The 16,373-nt window shown below is 44.2% G+C and overlaps 1 protein-coding gene and 1 long non-coding RNA gene across 6 annotated transcripts in view; one reads left to right on the top strand and one right to left on the bottom strand.

The window, feature by feature from the left end:
* LOC125437542 overlaps positions 1 to 16,373 on the bottom strand; it is a 50,103-nt gene that overhangs the window by 17,921 nt on the left and 15,809 nt on the right. Inside the window, exon 3 of one of the 3 annotated variants that reach the window (XR_007245233.1) lies at positions 4,964 to 5,223. The exons of the other annotated variants lie outside the window; for them this stretch is intronic. This is a non-coding gene — a long non-coding RNA (uncharacterized LOC125437542). The remainder of the gene's footprint in view (positions 1 to 4,963; positions 5,224 to 16,373) is intronic. 3 annotated transcript variants of the gene reach the window in all.
* The window catches only part of KCNIP2 (potassium voltage-gated channel interacting protein 2), a 126,069-nt gene that overhangs the window by 100,035 nt on the left and 9,661 nt on the right, over positions 1 to 16,373 (top strand). For 2 of the 3 annotated variants that reach the window (XM_048505193.1, XM_048505194.1), the window contains exons 2-6: positions 10,402 to 10,526; positions 12,360 to 12,429; positions 12,769 to 12,839; positions 16,006 to 16,113; positions 16,242 to 16,346. In XM_048505193.1, coding sequence (XP_048361150.1) covers positions 10,402 to 10,526; positions 12,360 to 12,429; positions 12,769 to 12,839; positions 16,006 to 16,113; positions 16,242 to 16,346 — 479 coding nt within the window. Of the gene's footprint in view, positions 1 to 6,427; positions 6,527 to 10,401; positions 10,527 to 12,359; positions 12,430 to 12,768; positions 12,840 to 16,005; positions 16,114 to 16,241; positions 16,347 to 16,373 lie in introns of all 3 variants that reach the window. The other variant, XM_048505192.1, reaches the window with a different exon arrangement.

The following is a 16,373-nucleotide window of genomic DNA, read 5'->3' as shown; positions in this document are numbered from 1 at the left end:
GGTGTTGTGTGGTTTCTGGGCTGTACACTTATTCTTCTAGCCAACTGAAGCAGCAGAGGCTCAAATATGGCATCTTTCCAGCTGGTCAATTTTTATTACGGAGATACATTAGTAATAGGATGCCCCAAGGATGAAGCTGTCAATGTGCATTTTTAACAGATCTATCAATGATTTTCAAAACTGTGTGAACAGCCTATGAGAATGAATCAGAATCACTGTTAGTCTAAAGACTATTGAGAATATTGAGAAGACAAAATTCACTGGAAAAGACAATAATGATAGGGAGTTAAAACCGGCAGTGGAAAAAAGAAAGACCCAACATCACTCAAGAAAGGAAGTGAAGACTTTGCAAGATCTGAGCAAGGCTGTTAACGATAGGAGGGTCCCCAGAAGTCAGAAGCAACTTGGTGGCACATGACACACACACAAAAACCACTATGTGATCTCCAAAACAGACTTGCCTGTTTGGAATCTTCTGGGATAGCCATACTTTTTTTTTTTTAAAGGAATATTAGTGTCAAGAAACTGAGCCTTCTGGGGCAGTTTCTTGTTTTCTCAAAGATTGGTTCAGACCGACAATGAAAAAAGTTTCATTTGGAAAATAACTATGCTGTTGCTTGAAACCTGGCAAGCTGTGACCTTTAGCAACCTAGATAAGAGAATCCAGGTGCAGTGAGTTAACAAATCTGTGCGTATCTATCCTGACTCCCTTCTGGTCTCCAAGGCAAGTGCTGTGGAGCCATATTCCATCCAGTTAGCAGAGATGAGATCTTGACAGCCAAAACCTGTGAGCAGTGGGCCGGATTTAGCTGCAGGTGTTTATTCATACCACCATACTTCTGACCTCCCTTCGTCATATGGCAAATAACAGGGTTACATGTTGACATCACCAACCATATATCTGACTGGTCAGTCAAGCTATGGCTAATTCAGACCCTTATCAATTTTCAGCCTAGTTTTGTACTTGGTGCCTTTCTCACAGTTCCTTGATGCAACTTTGGTCCTTTCATTTTGTGCCTGTTTTGTGGGTCAGAGTCTCTGTCTGTCCATGCTTGCTCTTGGATAAGAGTGGACTTCAGCTAGATAGGACTTTCATCTGGTAAACTGAACCAATGCTATTGCTGTATAGTTAGCCTGTTTGATTTAGTTTTGTTGTTCTAATCCTCGCTGTTCACTGCTCTCTTTAGAGATATTCTTAGAGATAATTTTAATACATCACTTTAATTATGATCTGGAGGTATTTTGTCTTCAGGTGGCTTCGATCTAATTCCCGCACATAGGCTTGAATGGCTATACCTGGTGATAGTTCTTGTAAAGCTCACTCTGCAAGTGGTCTACCTTATGGGGTAGACCTTTCTCGACCCCTGCTCCTTGGCTTCTGGCTGTTTGGGTAGATAAAGGGGCTGGTGACAGTTACTAAGACTAAGGTGTGAAGACTTACACCACAGAGGTTTCAAAATGTGCGTGTTGCTTGCGCATCGTGAGAATCCCTTGGACTAGAGCAGGGGTCTGCAACCTGCGGCTCTCCAGATGCTCATGGACTACAAATCCCATCAGCCCCTGCTAGCATGGCCAATTGGGATGGACTAGAGGTTCTTGACAATTAGGGAGAATCTTTGAACTTGAGGTGTTATGGCAGAACAAGTTTCTACTTCTCTTTGATGTGACCAGCTATGAGGATGCTAGTCTGTACAGTTTAGGTTAATTATTCTTCCCAGTTCCATGTCTGTTGTTCTGTGTTGGAAAAGGTTGTTTAATTAGTCACTCTTATGTATGCAGTTTTTACAGCAAACATGCATGGCTATATTTTAGGTTGGAATTCTTTATACATAAGACATGTGTATGTTCCTGCCTAATTACAATTTGATTACTCTTTTGGTTTCAGTTATTTCTATGTGATGAGGGAGATGTTGAATAGTGTAGGTTAACTTGACATCCTCTGATTGTTTAAATGGTAAAATTAAATTTCCACTATAGTACCAGGGCCAGCTCCCAACTTTGTTTTGTGTTCTGTCTTTTCCAAGGTCTGTAGATCTGTGCCCTTCTATCCTTCCCAGCAAAGAGGCCCATAGAATCATGGGATGTGCTGTTGCACCTGCAGTTTTGTCCTTCAACAGAGGACCCTGAAGTGGTTTATTTCAGCTGCTTGTTAAATGTTGCCAGCACATCTTTTAGCTTTATCTTTGAAGACTATTTCAGGGTTGAGTTGCATTTTGGGCACTGTCCTTGGTGGGATCTCAACAATGTATTCTGGCCTTTTCTTTTAGATGGCTTCTCTCCTATGTACTAGGCTCATCTTGGAAAAACTCATTTTCAGTGGAGCCAGTTAATTGGCAGGCATGTGATCCTGAACACATACTTACAACATACCTTGTTTCTGCCTGGTCTGTTTTAGTTTTAATTCTGGTCTTTGTACCTTTTCTTTAAGCATATTTAGTGGGTAGGTTGATTTGTTGTCTGATCCTGGGGATGGCTTTCTTGAAATGATTATTCTGTGTTCACCCCAAGACAAAAGGTACTGCTAGCACCAGGAATCAAGGAATCAGATAAGGAGATTATAGTATGTACCCTTTGCAAATTATAGGCGAGAAAGTGAAAAGAGAGGTTATCCATCAAAAAAAGAATTTAGGGTGTTGAGGGTCCATCCAAAAAAGCTGAATAGGATTAGAAGTCTTGCTGTAGTTGGCAGGTTAACTGAAGGAGCTGAAGCTGAAATACTTCATTGATAGCCACAGGTAAACAGGTGAGTGGAACAACATGAAAATATTCATACAATCCAGGATCAGCAAAAGCCATTTAACAGTACGCGGTGTGTGTAGGTGTGTGAGAGAGGGGAGTTTGGTGAACGAGGAAACCAAGAGAGAACAGAATATCATGTAAGTCTTCAACATGGCCATCCTAAGCTGAGTTATACTCTTCGAAGCCTGTTTATCTCAATGAACTTAAAAGGGTAAGACTCTGCTTAGGATTGCACTGCAACAAAACTGAAGATACGTTGCCCTGGCAAGAAAGATAAGATGCCAACCGCAAGACTGGTGAATCCACCTATTTTCTTTGGAGCATGGTTGTAAAATCTGTGTGGCCAAAAGCTGGAACAAATGCTGCAAGGCGTGTAAAATAAAATCTGTAAGACACCGACAGTGAAATGGTTTGATTATATTGATGGGTCATACAGAAGAGGAGGAACTATACGAGGAGTGAGCATTTAGTTTCTAAAAGTATTCTTCAAATGCCATTCTTTGTGGCACTCTTTATAAAGCTGCTCAGAAGGGTAGGAGTTGAACAACCAAAGCCAGAAAAGCAAAAACAAAAAACAGCTTCCCCAATCCATTTGTTTGTTTTGAATTGCATGGTGCCATATTTGTATCCTCTACTGGAAACGACTGCCAACGAAAGTGTTTTGGTGATTGTAGTTCCTTTAATTCTTTGAAATCCCCTTTCATCTTGCCTGCTCTGCTTCATGTGCCCTTAATAGCCTGGTTGTGTGAATTCTGCATATTATTTCATTTCACGCTTATTTTATTTCTCCCTATTTTCCTGCATTGCTTATCTCTCATGTTATTCCAGCTTGTCTGTTTTCATCATTGCTGGATCTTTTCAGTAATGTTCTGCTTTACTTATGCATTAAAATTGAGGCATGAATGGACAGACATGTGTACACACTCACATGAACACGCAGATATACACACTGAAAGGACCAAAATACATACAACCCAAAACAGCCATGATATTCCATGTTTTCTTTCAAAAGATTATTAGCAACCCCAGGCTGCTTTGAAGACAGGGGAATAAGTTGCTGGATAAAAGAGTGTTTAACACTACTTCAAAACTGTAGCTAGCTAGGTGCATGGGAAGTAAGATTCATTTGTATATACCCAGAGGCGTAGCAAGGGGGGGAATCGCCCAGTGCACTGGTGCATCCTCCACCCTCGTCCCGCCCTGGAATGCCCCATCCCACCCCGGAACACCCCCACCACACTTCCACAGGGACACACACCCGGTGCATCACGCGCCCCCCCCCCTCCCCCTTGGAGCTATGCCTCTGTATATACCCATCTTTTCCTTCATGTCAAGTTAATTGCGCTTTTGGAGGAGTGTTTTAATTTGAGGATGAGGTGTTAAGGGGGGAAGCTCAAGCCCCATCTATTTTGACTGTTTACACAGCAGCAGCACAATTGACAAGAAGTAAACAAGTGGTAACCTTATAAATACATAAAAATATTTTTGGGCAGATAACATATGCAGTACCCCACTTCCTCCCCCCACCCCCCAAAAAACCCCATGTAGGCCAGGGAGAACATCTGCTTCATGGAAAGGTTTCTCTTCAGTACCCCTTCCCTAGAGTGCAGAGGGAAGGGGCTATGGTCTTCTGTTCTCCACACTTCTCAGAAACTGACAAATTCTGCCTTTAACAGGCAGTCCATCTCTCATCAGGCTTCCCATTTCTGAATATCTTTGGTTGTATCATAGGAACATGTGAAGTTGCCTTATACTGAATCAGATCATTGGCCCATCTAGAGCAATATTTAGTGGGAGGACATGATTTAAGTAGATCTTCACGTAAAATGCAGCCAGTTTGTGAGGAATACATTTAATATAAAACCATTCCCTGACAAGAAGTGCCAAATGACATTCCTGAGGAACAGAGGCAGGGGTGTCTTCGGCTTCTTTTGATTTGGCTCACAGTCTCCTCTGCACCAAGTCCCATCCATTCCTTTTTAAATTACTTCAATAACAAACTGAGGGCCCATGAGGAATCATGGGAAGGGGAAACCAGTTTGAAACCCCTTTTACCTCCCACTCATCTTCTCCAGGATAATACCATGTCTGAGGGGTTAATGTTCCATCCCTGCCTTTTTCTTCTATGGCTATGCCTGAGGCAGGATCCTGTGGGACTCCAAACACAAATGTATCAATAGAAATTGCTTGTACTTTAAAGCAGAAACCAAGATCAAAGGCATACCTTCCTTCTCAGATAACATTCGATCAATTTAAATAAGATATGTGGTGGAGTCTTATGGGTCCAAAAATCTTTGGCACAGGACTTGCTTCTTAGATGTCAAGGCTGAGGGATGTGAGCAAGTCTATGGAGTTGGTTGCTCTTCTTGTACTCCAAGCCACCCACTGGATCAGCCACGTTTCACTTCTAGCTAACAAATCACTTGTTTTCCTCATGAGGAACAGCTGCTTTCATAGCAGGAGAGGCTGTATTAGCCTCGCTCCCTGTGTGGAAAATTTGGAGGGAGACAGAGACTTGGTTTAGTAGACTGCAGCACGAACAGGGATTCAGGCACTTACTGTGAATTCCACTTTAGGGAACATTCCCTAAGACTTTTCAGACGGGCCCATCCTTGACACTCTGCAGGATTTATCAAAACAAAGTAGCTGCACAATATCCAATAGTAGCTGCACAATTCTGGTTTTATTACAGCACAGATTGAGAGTTTGGGGACTGGTGGCTCTTGAAACCTTTAACATATAATGGGGGTTATGCATCTAAAAACATTAAAGGTTAGGGGTGTCCAAATACTATTGAAACCAATTAAACACAAAAGCACTATTAAGGGCTTGGTGACCTGACCTTAAAAATGGGTATTCAGAAGTATATCCTGCGGATTCCTGTGTTTAGGATTGCAACCTTAGGTGTTTTTCATTTTCATTGGTTTGGCATTAACCAATAAAAACCAATTATATTAGCTTTGCATTAACAATTAACATAAGCAGGGAGACCTGTGGAGTTAGTTGTTGTGTATGTCTCCCAGAAAAGGTTAAGAAGACTATCTGCCCCTTTATTTCGTGCCATTCCTACCATGTTCACTGCACTTGCACGTAAAATCTAATTTACCATATGTAGCTCATCTTTAGAATCCCTTTGTCAAAAATTTCATGGCATATGTGATGAAAGTAACCTTAGCTGACCACTCTTGAATGAAAACCCCTTCTCGGTCAAGCCATGGCTGCCTTCCTAGAACCCGGAAGAGAACCCACAAACTCCTTACTTGAAGCCTCTTGCACACCAAGTTCCATTCTCTTCCAAGAACTGCAGCCCCCCCCATGGTGTGACTCAAGGGTCAATGTACAGCCAGCCAATATTCCACTCTCAAAAGTTCTGCTTCACCCCATCCAGTGGAGTAGGAAGTTTCTTGGGCACTATTGTGTACATCAGCCATTGGATGCCTCGCCCTCTGCTGGTGATTTTTGGCATTCGGGATTTGGCATTCGGGATTGATTGTGCTCAGAGGTGTGAGTGCTTGCTGGATGTGCGATGTCTGTGCTCGATCGGCTTTCCTGCTGCAGTGAAATAATGCATGCATGAGGCACACCATCTCTGTTGCAGCCGGCAACCAGGGATGGCGGAGGGGTGATGGGGAGGGATGCTGTAATATATTAACTCTTCTCCTGGTTGGCAATTGTCCTTTCTTTGCAGGCAACCCACCTGGCCATGCTAAAAAAGCCCTGAAGCAGCGGTTCCTCAAGCTGCTGCCCTGCTGCCGCCAGCCCAAATCCATCCCCTCAATCAGTGAAAGCAAGTGACACTTTGTGCCTCTCTTTGTGTTGTTTCTTGTGAAGTGACCTCATAGCTCCCAGCCCTGGGGGAATGTGAGGAATTCCCTCCTTGCAAACTTAAAAGATGGACCTTCCACCTTTTTTCCCTCACAGCAGATATCAAAGTTAAAGCAAGTTATGGAGGGGGAAAGCGTGACAAATGTATAAAAATAGGCAGAGAACTGAAAAGATCAAGTGCAAACACTCTGCTTTGAGGCATAAATTATACATAGTTGCTTTATGGGTAAACTAGGACTGCGGATAATTATTTTCTCTTCAGCCTTTGATCCTGATTTTATCCTGATGAGAAAGGGAGAGAAGAAGGGGCTTTTTCCTAGGGGGCACTGGCTGTTGGGTGCCCTGGAATGGAAGTGGCAGATCATTGCAGTTGCCAGTCACAAAACCAAATCAGGCAAATCTGTGGTCATAATGTTACATCTGACATAGGGACAGGCATTTTCTGAAGGTTCATCATGACCAGGTGTGTCTGTCCTATGATCAAGAACAGTGGCCGGGGGGGGGGGGGGTGGGGAGGGCAATGACAAAGTGAGCCTCTGCTGGTCCAAATTATCTGGCAATAGATGTAGTGTCTGAATCCACTCCTGGCTGCAACATTAGTTCTGCCTTGTGTGAATGCCACAGCAGTGCACTCTGGGAAGATCTTGGCATTCTGAAAAAACTTTAATGCACATTGCCTTTGCTTGAGGAGTGTAGCCTGGTCCATGCATGCAGCAAAGGTAAACTCCTAGGTGAGCCATGGGGCCCAATTTTTGAATGCTCCCCCACATTAAAAAAGAGCACACCGTAAAGTTCTACTGTAATAACTTATTTCCTTTTATGTTGGGAATTTGACCCCACCTGTAGTCTGAAGTGGTTGCTCACTGTCATCTCAGATTACTGCATGTCTTGGCCTGAGTCACACAATAAAAAGGAAACAGCCCTCAGCAGAAAAAGGCAAAGGATACCAACTCAACACTCAGATCGCTAGAAAACAAAGGTCCTGGTTTTGGGTATCCCCTGTGCTACACAATGGTCAGTTGCTTGTTTATAATAGCAATAGGCTTTCTGAAAGGTCCTAGTGGTTTAGTAGGCATGCCTCTATTTTTATTGAGGATTGAGTTATACTTGGCATCACTTCTCTTCTGCCAGGGCAGACTGTGCTGCAGTCAGAGGCATGGGGGGTGAATGGCGTCCAGGGCAAAACCTGCTCTGGGTGCCCCCCCCTGCCCCCCACTTACCTGGCTGGGCTGCCGCCAGGTGACCTTTGGCTCTGCCCCACCAGATTGCTCCTTCAGCTGGTAGACCACAAGCCAAAGGAGCAGCCTGGCAGGGCAGGGCTGAGAGGAGGGGTGTGGGGGTGATTCTCCGCCTCCATGTGACCAGCTGGTGTGTGCCCAGGAACATGTGACCCCACATGTCCCTGTGAGCGCTCCACCTCTGGCTGCAGTTCTGCATAAACACAGAAAAGACACAGAATGTATTGAGTATACTATTCAGTTTCCTGATGATCCCACCTTTTTGTGAATGTTAATTTCTAGTCATTCTGAGTTGCAAAGATAGCCCAGAGGGTAGTCATCTTAGTCTGTAGAAGCAAAATAAACAGGGTGGCACTTTAACAATATTTATTCCAGTATAGCTGTTGCGAATTAGAGCTCACTTCATCTGATGTGAATCTAATTGGAACATATCCTTGAAAGTTGAATGGGCAGTCGCCTAGTGAAAATAGCCAGAAAAGTTGCCAAATAAGACATTCCAGTGCCCTGCATAGATTGTTGCACCTCCCCCTACTTGCAAAAAGCAAAGTTAAAGTATGTAAAGTAGTGAAAAGAACAGCCAGTAATAAATACAAGAAACCACTCTGGAGTTAGCTTTTTTGGGTACACATTTTTGACTTTTGAGTACAGAATACACAACCCTCTCTGTTAGATGTTTCTACTGCTCATCAATATATCACTTGGGGGGAAAAACAGAGTTAGCTCCTCACCAAAGACCACATTTTAACAAATACATGCATGGAGTCTTGAGCTTGGTATTCAGTTCATACAAAGTACTGGCAACTGACTTCCTGTACAAAGTGACCCCTCTCATTTTTCTGATTTGATTTTAAAGGCACTCCATTTGGGGTGAGGGACCCACCTTTTGCTGTAACATGGAATGGGGGCATGAGTAAAAGCATAAGAGGGATGTATTGACAAGAGGTGGAGATTCATCTAGGCCCACTGTTTATTGACTGGGGGTTGCTTGTTGATGCAGCTTTATCTTTCATGGATTCTAGGATATAGGTAGGAAGCCCTGGGCAATTTAGCTGACAAAACTGTTGCTTAGCCCAGCCTGGAGGAGCTCTAGAGCTGGCGGTGGGGTTTGGTTCAATTTCTGGAACCTCTTCCTGTGCCATAGCTGAAGGGGGGGGGGGGGCTGGTCTCCAGCTCCCCAGGCATCAGATGTAAAAGAAGGGGGGTTGAGCTCACCCTGATCCTTTCTCCTCCCGTGTCTTTCCCTCTCTGTCAACATTGGGAAGAGAGCAATCCTAATCACCTCCTCCTGGGCCTGGGGCTGTGAGGGTTGAAATAGGACCTCACAGCCTTTGCATGCCTCATACTCTTCTTCCTGGGCCAATTGGCCCCCAAGGTTCCTCTTGAATTCCTCCAACTGGAGCTGAACCCCAGCAGTTCATCCTGATCAGCTGCCCATCAGATTGGCACTTAGTCTTTTGGCTGCATTGGGCCACAGTTGTGCTCAAAGGGCATGGCCCTCATTGGCCAGCTGAGTCATAGAGAGAGATTTGACCCTGCTGCACTTTGTGGGCGTGGGTCCTGCTAGCTGGCAGTGCAACAGGGCTGGACCTTCTGGTTGTGGTCAGTCCACGGGATTCCTCTAGGATGGTGAATGGGCATAGCACTGGGGATGGGAAGGCTGTGCTGCCTGATCTGGGACACTTAATTATTGAAGAGTTTCTAGGAGAAGGTTTACATTCCACAGAGATTCAATTTTTTTAAAGGTCTGCATTTCTTTTCCTGTCCCTGGTGGAAAAGCGTGTCTGTGGTTCCAACCAGAACTGCCTCTGCATGGGTTGCTTATTCTCTGATGGTTGCATTTGGCTGTCTTGATTATTGTAACTGAGCCTATTAATAGAGGATTTTTTCTTACTTAGCAACTAATGGGTGAACGAGGACTCAACGAAAGGGCTGAATATTTTTTTAATTACTAGAAATCTCTCTCCTTTGCCTTTGGAAGGCTGATAGCAGTTTGAATGTGGAAACTAAGAGTCAACTTTCTGTAAAAACCATATCTACTGAAACTGCTAAATCTGCTAAAACCAAATCTACTAAAATTTCTAACTGCTTCACAAGAGTTTACAGAGGAAATTGTGATTATGCTGCCTAGGAAAAGTGGGAAGCGCTTATCACAGGGCATTTATTTCCCATTTGAATTAATTTCTGCCCCAAATTCATAATTTAAACTAGTCCTGGTTTTCTGTTTCTATTATAACCAGAATTCAGTGCTCTTTTTGTGTCTTCCCTGTACGACATTCCAAAAGCAGAGGCCTTGACTGATGAAGCCAAGGTCTAGATCTTCTGTATACCAAACTGAGACCACAGAGGTGTTAGATCTCCGGTTGCAATCACATTGTGTGCCCATAGTTTGCTAAGAAGTATAATTGTGTGCTCATGTATGAGTTGCGTACTTGGACAAGGAAAAAACGGAGCAAATTCCATCCAAGTTTTAACTTGTGCTAGTGCAGGGATAGGAGAAAATCTCTCATAGAGAGGAAAGGGATGAAGTCAGGGGACCAGAGCATGGTAAGGGGTAAGGTTTGTATGTGCCATACTTCTGAGGCATTTCCACTTCTTGCAGACAGTGTAGAGGATGAATTTGAACTCTCCACCGTGTGTCATCGGCCCGAGGGCCTGGACCAACTGCAGGAGCAAACCAAGTTCACCCGCAAGGAACTGCAGGTCTTGTACAGGGGCTTCAAAAATGTAAGTAGAAAAACAAACCAGAAAAACAATACAAGTAAGCAGTGGTGGGATCCAGCCGGTTCACACCACTTCGGCAGAACCAGTTGTTAAAATGATGCTTGTAAACAAGTTGTTAATGTTTTGAATCCCACCACTGCACGTAAACCGACAAAGCTTCATAATCTTTATTTTAATCCCGAGGTTTTTGGGGAGGCGGGGGAGAGGAGAAAGTGTGGTGGTTGTTTGCTGCAACAGTAGAGAGGTCACTTGTTACTTATAGCTTCCATTTTTATACTCTGGTAACTTGCTCATTAGCTATGTTACTATTGTGTTGGCCAGGGAGAGGCGCTATTAACAAGGCAGTGTCCAACCTTAGGCTAAATTCTGGAAGCTCCTCCCTTCCTTTGGGATTGAAAACCAAGTACTATGTATTCACCTGGATAGCCTGAAATGCCAGAGATGACTTCCACACACCACCTAGGGTTCTCTCCGCCCAACTTTGGGATACACCACTTCATATGGAAGTAGAACTGTGTGTTTGGTCTTTGCAGGTGACCCGCAGTCATAGTATATGTCTTTAAACCACTCAGTTTCTCCTACCTGAGAGGGGTCATCTTGTAGCACCAAAAAAAGAACTTTCTAAACACAAAAAGGCCAACTGATAGAAACATGTAATGAACTATAAGAAATAAGGAGAAAGTTGGATGAAATAGATGTTAGTAAAATCCATCAACCTATTCTGTTTACTAAACCTTTCTTTGAATCTGGCAAGAAAGCAAGAAAATCGCTAGCATGTAAACGAAATAAAAGAAAGGCTAAAAGTACTGAAAGTCCTATTAGGAGTAAAAATGGTTCCATGATCACCAAATCTATAGCTGAAGAGTTTGCCAGCTTCTATAGATCCCTACATTCTTTTCAAATAATAGAAGAAGCTGCGATACGGATGTTCTCAGTCAAAGTTAAAACCCCTGTCAGATAAAGATTTAAAAAATGATGGACGAGCCCATTACTTTGAATGAAGTGTTTGATGCAATTCAAGACTGGCAGCAGTGGGAAGACACTCTGGCCAACTTTGCAGGGTGAGGTGGGCACCACCAGCTGGATCCAGGCTCAGCACTGACAAAACTCAACGGCAGAGTTTAAAATTGCTTGGTACTTGTAGTGGAGCCTTTTTTATGCACTTGCTCCCCCTAACTTTAGAATCTGGCTACACCCCTGGGTCCCAAAGGGAGCTAAGCCCCATCAATCATTTGTTATGCCCCTCCAAATAGCGCCAGGGCTGGCATGAAACCTGTCACGAGTCTTTCAAGCGAAAATGCCCCATGTAAAAAAACAAAGGAGCTGAGGTTAAAAAGGTGTGAATCCTATCATAAATCTTCCAAATGTGAATTCTCTATGCAGTTGGCTAGAACAGATTTAGCAGTTAGCAGGACTGAAGAGTCCTAATTTTAAAAGCTTAGGGGGTGACACAGGATGTCTGAAACTTTTTTACACTTTTCTCATTTTTGTAATCCCAGATCTATTGCATCATTTATTAGATCCTTCATGCTATTCAATAATGTTGCTTTAAATCATGTACCCACCTTGAGTCTCAAGTACAAAATTGATTTTAAATCAATCAATCAATCAATCATGATGGGCTGACCACCACTGTATTCATATGCCTCCCCCTCCCCCATTGAACATTTTCTGGCTATGGACCTACAGCAATAGTAATCATAGATCAATAATGGAGGCCCCAAGAGTAGACGGCACATCAAATTTCTCGACTGAATACCATATTGGTTCTACCAAGGGGTATTTTCGAGACTGGCTATTCTTCAGTGAATTTGTTTGTCCTTTTCTATTTGATAGGAGTGCCCTACTGGCATTGTTAATGAAGACAGCTTCAAGCAGATCTATTCACAGTTCTTCCCACAAGGAGGTGAGTGCTAATCCCAACTATTCAGCTGGTTTGGTGAGGATGGGAGGCCAGGCAGGGGCAAAGGTTTGACTTCTGCTTGAAACAAGGTGGGATATAACTTGGAGGGAGTTGGCACAGTCTTTCTGCAGCATTTGATAGTTCCCCTGTTTGCTTTGTGCCAGTCCACCATTTAATCTCTTCGATTCACTTGCACTTTTCTTTTAAGTAGTCACTCCAAAAGGTTAGCTATAAATGTATTCTGGTTATTCCCTTCCTGCTCTCTAGTCATTTGCTGAAATCTGGTAAAAGGTGCACAGTCTAGTGCCTCCTAATCACTTGATTTGATGCCCCTCTCTTCAGATTCCAGTACATATGCAACTTTTCTTTTCAACGCATTTGACACTGACCATGACGGCTCTGTCAGTTTTGAGGTAAGATTTAAAAAAAATTAATCTCAATGTTTGCTGGGGTCTAGAGCTGCAGAATCATCAGGAGTATACATGCTGATGAAGAAAATGTTTCTGTGCAGACATGTACGCAGCACACTTGACTGAGGTGCTAATTAAAGTATGGCCCATACAAATTTGTAGAAAAAAACAGTAGTTTACAAAAACTGATCCACAGGCTCCATAATTTGAATAACAGAATTATACACCCAGGTTGATGACAAAAGCAATCTCTGACTTCACTGGGGTAAATGACAAACATATGCCATTGTTGAAACCCCATGATCTACAACTTCACTAAACATATCGCAACTGTCGCTGCTCTTTCAACACAGGCACTTGAGCCATTCAGCCGACCTATGGAGCTACCTGCTGGACCTGCATTTCTAGACCATCTTTTCCAAGCCAAAAGTGGCTTTTCACTGACAAAGATTGGGCCAACAGCCAAATAGATGTCCCAGTGGGGCAGGACAGGCAGGTCTCTGAACTGATTAGTCAAAGAAACCGCAGTGACTCTCCATTTGACATGTTAAATATACTGAAAGGTACTGGGGACAATCCTTTTTATCTGTTTCTTCTATTTTTTATCTCTCAAGTCCACCTTTCTGGCTTTTCTGGAGACTCTGAATAGGCCAGCCAAAATAAAACAACAATTATACACAAACCAGTTCCCATATATCTGCCCTGCAGTTAATCCTGGCTGCTAAATACTTGCCCAAGCGGGGGGGGGGGGGGGTTCCACTGTGAGCAGGGAGGGATGTAGAAAGTTGGGTGTGGCTGTCCACATCCTCACCTTTTCTTGCTGCAATAACTAGACAGAAGGCACCTGATGTGGTGGCAGCAATTTTTAACTCACAGGCCAACTCAGTTTTCTGTGAGGATCTTCTAACCAACACACACCAGCCTGCTCAGCTTTCTCTTCACAGCCTTCTTCCTGACATTCGGCCTTATTGCTTGCCTCTTTTATTTGCTATCTCGGCTCCCAACCTGTGATCCCCCTCCTGTAATATCCTTGCCCCATGCTCCCGGAGATTGGAGCTCCTCTTCCCCATCATGCCTAAAATCCTTGCCAACTTTATTCTAACTGGTTTCCCAGCTGTCAGTTAGGTTTTACTTGCTGTGGAGCCTTGGTTGACTCCTTAGAGGCTCTTGCTGATAACAGTGCCCCTCTCACCAGTGAGTTTCCATACAGGGTTTCAGTGGTTTCCTGTCTAACCCCCTTTCCTTGAACTGGTCCATCAGGAGCCTCCCTGCTCCAGATTGCTCCCCGCTCCAGAAGGGAACTGTTTGGCAGCAGAAAAAGTCAGTGTTGAGATGTCTCCACCCTGCCTCATGTACTGCTGTGAAGGAATACAGCTGCAGGGCTAAATACCACCTGGTCAGTTGGGCGTTTGCCTTTTTCAAATGACTCAAGTACTGCAGAGGAGCATGATTAGAGATTAAAGGGCTTCTAGAACCCATTTGGTTTCCAGGATTTCCCTCTCAATCACTGTGTACCACCTTTCCCACTTGCCAAGCTTAAGGCTCAGAAATAAGACTTGCCTCACTTCAGGCTCCTAGCCTAGGTCCAGGCAGGAGACACAATAGTGCTGCCCCTATTCCCAAATTCTGGACCAGTAAATGTGCCCTAGTATGCACTTATATGTCTTATCAAATGCCAAATAACCCCTTCCTGAGGACCAGACAGGCTGGATCACTTCCTGTCAATAGGTCACAAACATTGGGTTCTCATCCTCACTGCCTCCCCCAGCTGCAATGATGGTGTATACTAGGTCTCCCTGATACACAAGCCAGGACCCCTGGGTGCCTTTTCAGTAACTTTCTCCAACATGTCCCCTGCTACCATCAAAGTGGGCTTCTCCATCCCCTGCTACCTCCAAGTGGGCTCAACGCCATCTCCCATATGGGAATCTCAGCTTTTGCTGCCAATCTCGTGGGGGTGCACTCTATCACTGACTGGGGGTTCTTGTAGTTGTCTCTGATAAGTTTATTCTGCGATGTTGGACCACTAAGAACCACAGATTATACTTTGCCTTAGTCAGCCATTTCTTAGATGGTGAGTGTGTCCATCTTAATGATACCAGGATAAGGTATTTAAGAGGGGTTTTCACCTGGCAGCAGGCTGCCCCTGGGAAGGCACAGTACACTGCCTATCAGAACAGACTCTCTCACACACACACACGTTGATGGGCTTTCTGCAGTACCTTTAACAGTCTCTCCAGGTTTTGCTGCTCCCGCAGCAAGTCAGCCTGTTCTTGGGTGTGCAGATGTTCCTCCAAGGCTTCCCAGGCTGTGACCCATGGCTCTCCAGCTGACTCCAAATCCCTCATATCCACTGGACTCCTCAGCCTCAATATCTTCATCACAGGAGGAGGAAGAACGTAGAAGGCTTGGAGATGGCTTCTCGTCCATGCTCTCACCTTTTTTCTGCAGTAACAGACAGAAGCCACTAGGTGTCGCTGTAGTACTGTTTGGGCCCACTGTTTAAAGCAAGACTTCCAAACAACACATACATAGCACCCTGCTTGGCTTGCTCTCTTCAGCTTGCTTCCCAACGATCCCTTCCGCCTCACTGCATGTCTCTTATTTTGCTATTTGCTACCTCTGCATCTAGATTGAGACCCGTCACCCCTGATAATCCTTGCCAGCCTCCTCCTAACGGGGTCTCCTGACTGCTGATTAGGTTCCACCTGCTCTGAAGCCTGGATTAACTCTTCAGGCTCTCTTGCTAATAAAGGTACTGGTAGATCCCCATTGTCCTCATTTTTCCCACCTTGGCCTGTCAGCTGCCTCCCTGCCACATCTATTGTGTCCAAAATATTTCAGGCTAGGCCTCCAGTTAACCTTCAAGAAAAGAAAGGCATCCCACAGATGAGGAATGAGTATGGAGGATACTTTGGCATGCGCTCTTGATGTTCCATGGATTTTGCTGTTAAATAGGAACTTCTAGTCTCATAGGATTCATGAAGGGACAAGTGAAAGAAGCGTCAGGCAAAACCCTGTAAGAATGTTAAAACTGTTGAATGGTAAATAATTCTGCTCCTTGGAGGATTCTTCAGCATGGTAACTGTGAACGGGATCTGGCACTGTGTTGCCATTGGGCCTGCAGCTGCAGTGCATGAACACCCCAATTTTCTCCCCTATTCTCTAGGATTTTGCGGCTGGCTTGTCCGTCATTCTACGTGGCACTATAGAAGACCGGCTTAATTGGGCTTTTAACCTCTATGACCTGAACAAAGATGGCTGCATTACCAAAGATGTAAGTAAAAAGGCGCAGCGATGCCCAGAAGATGCTGGAATCTTGTGATGCTAGCATGAATCTCGCTTATCCTGTGAGAGATTTATGATTTTCATTTTTTTTTATTTTATTTCTGTTTTCTGATGTAGGAAATGTTGGACATAATGAAATCCATTTATGACATGATGGGCAAATACACATATCCGGCCATGCAAGAAGAGGCCCCGCAAGAACATGTGGAAAGTTTCTTCCAGGTGAAGATGAAATCAGGACATTTACCA

Source organism: Sphaerodactylus townsendi, linkage group LG08 (genome assembly GCF_021028975.2).
Source record: "Sphaerodactylus townsendi isolate TG3544 linkage group LG08, MPM_Stown_v2.3, whole genome shotgun sequence".
NCBI lineage: Eukaryota > Metazoa > Chordata > Lepidosauria > Squamata > Sphaerodactylidae > Sphaerodactylus > Sphaerodactylus townsendi.
Note: the sequence above shows the minus strand (reverse complement) of the source record. Positions and strands in the feature narration are given on the sequence as shown.